The following is a 5,443-nucleotide window of genomic DNA, read 5'->3' as shown; positions in this document are numbered from 1 at the left end:
CCACCACAACATGCTGGTCTGCTCGGTGACGGATTTCTATCCAGCCCACATCAAAGTCCGCTGGTTCCGGAACGACCAGGAGGAGACAGCCGGCGTCGTGTCCACCCCCCTGATTAGGAACGGGGACTGGACCTACCAGATCCTGGTGATGCTGGAAATGACGCCCCAGCGAGGAGACGTCTACACCTGCCGCGTGGAGCACCCCAGCCTCCAGAGCCCCATCGCAGTGGAGTGGCGTAAGGGGCCGTTTCTTTCCTGCACCCTGATCCCCACAGACAGAGGGCAAACAGTGGCCCCTGGCTGTCCCATCGCATCCCTACCCCTGATGTCACTGCTGAGTGCACATCACAGGATGCTAGAGCCCTCTGGTGCCATGGCAGGGGCATCAGATCTCATTGTGTTTCCAGACACTAGGGAGGTCATGCTACATCACAGCCAGAACCCAGCCTGGCAGCTCTGGAGGGCTGACTGTGGCGGCTGGTGATGGGGCTTGAGGCCCAGGGTTAAGGACGCCTGTGAAGGAGAAGGACCCACTTCCCCCTGTCACCACCCACGGTGTCCAAGGGTTTACTGGCTGGTCCCGCCCCAGGGGTGGAGGCTCCCAAAGGGCCCCTGTGGGTTTGGGACAGAAGCTGACACCCAGGTTCTGCTCCCCAGGGGCACAGTTGGATCCGCCAGAGCAAGATGCTGAGCGGCATCGGGGGCTTCGTGCTGGGGCTGATCTTCCTGGGCCTGGGCCTTGTCATCCGTCACAGGAAACAGAAGGGTAAGCAACTGGGGAAACGGGAAGGTGGGCTGTGCCCGGGACCCTCTGTTGAGGGGGCCTCTGCTTCTAGGTGTAACTCTCCTCCTGACCTGGAAGGCAGGCAGCCAGGCTGGTGGTGGGAGGAGACAGACAGCTAGGCGAGTCTTTGGACTGGATTTTACTGGTTGAAAGGCAGCCCTGCCACAGGTGTGACTGTGGCAAGTGTCCTTTGCATATACTCACTGATTAGCCAATGAAAAGGGTAGCGGTCGTACGCTAATTACCATGTTTCTCTTTTATTAGTGTAGATATACAATTTAATGGGAGTTTGACACAGAATGGCATCTGAGCCAGTTAGGCTAACAGCTGAGAGGGGTTTGTTGATGGGTGACATGTGAGAAGTGCTCCTGCCCTTAAATCCTGTCCGTGTTTCCCGCTGAGAATGGTAGGGAAGAGCCTGTTTGAGAGCATTGCTTCGGAGGAAGGATGTGATGTCACTGCTGTCCTGCTCTGTTGGACATAGAACTGTCTGTAACATTCCTAATTTTCAGTCCGTGTTACTGTTCATGGAGCTGTGACCAGTGCTGATGGGCTCATGCCCCCGGAGACTCAAACTGATGTATTTTCTCCACTGTGAGGAGCTGTGGGACCAACAGGAAACAGGGTCACTGCCCTGGTGTGAGTCCCTAGAGAGGATCCCCAGGGTCACCATCAACAGGTGGAGGGAAAAGAAGTCCAGGTTTATCATCTTTATTTAAAAACATTGTGAATTGTGGCCTGTATAACCTAGCAATTTAAACATTTAAAGGCTTCATTTTTATCAGTTGGTATCAACAGAATATCTCCCATAAAATGATTGCTGTTAGCTCTTGACCCTGAAAAGTTAACTGACTCATGAATTTACTCGAGCTAATCAAGTGGCCCAGCTCAGTTCTCATCTTGGACTTGAAATCCAGGGATCTTTCGTGCTGGTTCATGGAGGATCCTCCCCGTGGGGAGACTTGCCTGTGCCCCCACATCTCCCACTCTATTTTCCTCTCTGTTTCCCCTCCCCTCCCAGTGGAGCCCACAGTGACCATCTCCCCGGCCAAGACAGAGGCCCTAACCCACCACAACATGCTGGTCTGCTCGGTGACGGATTTCTATCCAGCCCACATCAAAGTCCGATGGTTCCGGAACGACCAGGAGGAGACAGCCGGTGTCGTGTCCACCCCCGTGATTAGGAATGGGGACTGGACCTACCAGATCCTGGTGATGCTGGAAATGACCCCCCAGCGAGGAGACATCTACACCTGCCGCGTGGAGCACCCCAGCCTGCAGAGCCCCATCGCAGTGGAGTGGCGTAAGGGGCAGTTTCTTTCCTGCATCCTGGGCCCCACAGACAGAGGGAAAACAGCGTCCTCTAACCATCCCATCGCATCCCTATTGCTGATGTCACTGCTGAGTGGACATCACAGGATGCTAGAGCCCTCTGGTGCCGTGGCAGGGGCATCAGATCTCATGGTGTTTTCAGACACTAGGGAGGTCACTCTACACGACAGCCAGAACCCAGCCTGAGGGCTCTGAAGGCTGACTGTGGCGGCTAGTGACAGGGCTTGGGGTCCAAGGCTAAAGATATATGTGAAGGAGCAGGATCCACTTCCCCTGTCACCCACCCTCGGTGTCCAAGGATTTACTGGCTGGTCCCCCCAGGGGTGGAGGCTTCCAAAGGGCCCCTGTGGGTTTGGGACAGAAGCTGACACCCAGGCTCTGCTCCCCAGGGGCACAGTCTGGATCCGCCCAGAGCAAGATGCTGAGCGGCATCGGGGGCTTCGTGCTGGGGCTGATCTTCCTGGGCCTGGGCCTTGTCATCCGTCACAGGAAACAGAAGGGTAAGCAACTGGGGAAACGGGAAGGTGGGCTGTGCCCGGGACCCTCTGTTGAGGGGGCCTCTGCTTCTAGGTGTAACTCTCCTCCTGACCTGGAAGGCAGGCAGCCAGGCTGGTGGTGGGAGGAGACAGACAGCTAGGCGAGTCTTTGGACTGGATTTTACTGGTTGAAAGGCAGCCCTGCCACAGGTGTGACTGTGGCAAGTGTCCTGGGGCTGAGAGCTCATCACTTTCGCGCTGGCCCCTTTCCAAAAGCTGCTTCTTTAAGAAGGTCAGCTCATTGGCTTCCCTTCCTTCTAGTGACAGGTCCACTCATTTGGGGAATGTAGCTTAGGGGTAAGGCCTTGTGGCTGATGGGTAGGGAGGAAATAGATTTCCAATTAAATTGCTTATCTCATTTCCTGCGGGTGGGAGAGGGACTGGCTGTTTGTGTGATGAGACCTTTCTCTGTGTAAAGTCCTTTTGTAGGATCTCATGGGCCTCCCCCCAGGTGCTGTCTCTGCTCTGATTTAATGGGGGTGGTGGTGTGAGGACAGGAAAAAGAGGGAGGGGTGGGAGGTGAGTGTTCCTGGTCATAAAAGTCTCAGTTCATCGCCTATTCCCTGCCAGGGGATAAAGAGTTAGGGGAGAAGCTAGCCCAGTTTCTGAAGGAAGCTCCGGGCTTGTTATCCAGAACCAGGGTTTAACTTTGGTGAATCTTTTTGTGAAACGTGGAGCCAGAGCCACGTCTTGGGTGGTAAACACGGGGATGATGCTCATTTTGTTCCACATGCTGGTGGCTCCTGCCTGTGGGCATTTATAAGTGATTCCTAGTGGTAGACAGAGGGCTAGTTTCATTAAATTTGCTAAAAAGATGAAATGCTCATTTCCCCCAAGGATAACAGCTGTTCTCCCGCCTCCTGCATGTCTGCGTGAGGCTGAAGTGCATGTCCTCTTCAGCTGATTTCACCAACACCGATACTGGGGGAGGTGATGACCTTATGCCCAGACCTCAGCTTTACCTGATGCTGCAGGGCCCCGAGAGGAGGGGACAGGGTATGCCCCCAGGTGCCGGGTGCTGATCACTCTCCTTTCTACAGGGCTCCTGCGCTGACTCCTGAGCGTACTTTGACTGGAATTGGCTGTGTTTCCTCTGAAATGCCTGCTTGTTGTCCTTGCGCAGACTTCCCAGCTTCCTGTGAACCTGCTCCCTCTGAGATCACAGTCCTAGTTACTCTGATGCAGTTGGCCAGGCATCTCCTGTGACACCCCCCTCACCAGCCCCTCCCGAGGCCATGGCTGTGCCCTTGGACTCTGTCCTGTGGGCTGCCAGCTGAGTCTACTCAAGACCCCCAAGGCATTTTTCTTTTGCTCCTCCTATGCTCCCCCTTCCCTTACCCACCCCCCACTATCAAGAGAAGCACATTAAAGCCTTTACCTGACTCCAGAGCTTTTATCATAATTAAACATGTTACCTGTATCCCGAGCCTTCTTAACTGAGTGGAGGCAGGAAGCCACTGCAGAATGAAAGGAACATATTTTGCTCCTTGAGGGAGACTAGAGCATCTTGGGGAGCTGTGATAAATGTGGGCAGAGGGAACAATTCAATCGTCCTCCTTCCTGGCTCTTTGGTATTGATGTTCAGTGCAGTGGCCTTAGGAAGTGCTGGCCTCTCTTCCAGCTTGGTGGGTAGAGTGTATGTCAGCATGGAGGAATTACCTGGGCCCAGGTACAGTGGCCCCTGGGGTCTCAAAGAACCAAACTGATGATTCAGATGTCTTGGCAAGTCACATTGATCAGCATCATTTTTTTTTATGATGATGACAAAATTCTTTTATTAGAAGACTAGACACCTGGTGCATGAATTCGTGCATGGGTGGGGTCCCTTGGCCTGGCTGGCAATCAGGGCTCATTGGGGCCGATTGGGGCCATCTTGACCCAGTCCCAATCGGGATTGGCTGCCTGTGGGGAGGGACGGCAGAAGGTTGGCTGGCCGCAGGAGGTTGGCTATAGGAGTGCACTGACCACCAGGGGGCAGCTCCTGCATTGAGTGTCTGCCCCCTGGTAGTCAGTGTGCATCATACCGACTGGTCGACTGGTTGTTCGGTTGTTTGGTCACTTAGGCTTTTATATATATAGATAGATAACACAATATTAGCTTCATTAAAAGTTTTTTATTTTAATACTAGAGGCCCAGTGCATGGATTTGTGCACTAGTGGGGTCCCTTGGCCTGGTCTGCGGGGATCAGGCCAAAATCAGCTCTCCGACATCCCCCAAGGGGTCCTGGATTGTGAGTAGGCACAGGGAAGGCTGAGGGACCCCCCCAGTGCACGATTGGGACAGGAGAGAGACTGCGGGAAGGCTTCAGGGCATGTCCGGACCGTCTTGCCCAGTCACAATTGGCCGGACCCCAGCAGCAATCTAACCTACGGGGTCGAAGCACCTGCCCCCTGGTGGTCAGTGCACATGATAGCAACTGGTTGAATGGTCGAACGGTCGGACACTTAGCATATTAGGCTTTTATATATATATATAGATATCTATTTTCCTAAAAAGAAAATACATTGAATAATTGCACCAATAGTTGTAATTAGTGCTGTCTATCATGTACTTATTGCTCTCTACCTTCTTGATATAGGTAGGATTGAACTTCTGACTTCTTTGGGAGTGGTAGGGACATGCCATCAGCCAGAGGAAGGGACTTGTAGGGCTTCCAACAACATCATTTAATTGCAGAGCTAACCCCTACAAAACGTATTTCCCATTGCCTTGATAACTAACAATATCCTAGACCTAGAGTGTCTATTCTATCAGCCTGAATTCTGCAGTGAGGAGATTAAAAAAAAAAAA

The 5,443-nt window shown here is 53.1% G+C and overlaps 1 protein-coding gene across 2 annotated transcripts in view; it reads left to right on the top strand.

Annotated features, from left to right (window-relative positions):
- The window catches only part of LOC102256158 (HLA class II histocompatibility antigen, DQ beta 1 chain), a 17,131-nt gene extending 13,059 nt beyond the window's left edge, over positions 1–4,072 (top strand). For both annotated transcript variants that reach the window (XM_014535547.1, XM_014535546.1), the window contains exons 4-6: positions 1,806–2,087; positions 2,506–2,616; positions 3,693–4,072. In XM_014535547.1, coding sequence (XP_014391033.1) covers positions 1,806–2,087; positions 2,506–2,616; positions 3,693–3,706 — 407 coding nt within the window. In that variant the 3' untranslated portion in view covers positions 3,707–4,072. The remainder of the gene's footprint in view (positions 1–1,805; positions 2,088–2,505; positions 2,617–3,692) is intronic.
- The last annotated feature ends 1,371 nt before the right edge of the window (positions 4,073–5,443 follow it).

This window comes from Myotis brandtii, unplaced genomic scaffold (assembly GCF_000412655.1).
Source record: "Myotis brandtii unplaced genomic scaffold, ASM41265v1 scaffold1445, whole genome shotgun sequence".
Lineage (NCBI taxonomy): Eukaryota > Metazoa > Chordata > Mammalia > Chiroptera > Vespertilionidae > Myotis > Myotis brandtii.
This window is presented reverse-complemented; position numbering and strand designations above follow the sequence as displayed.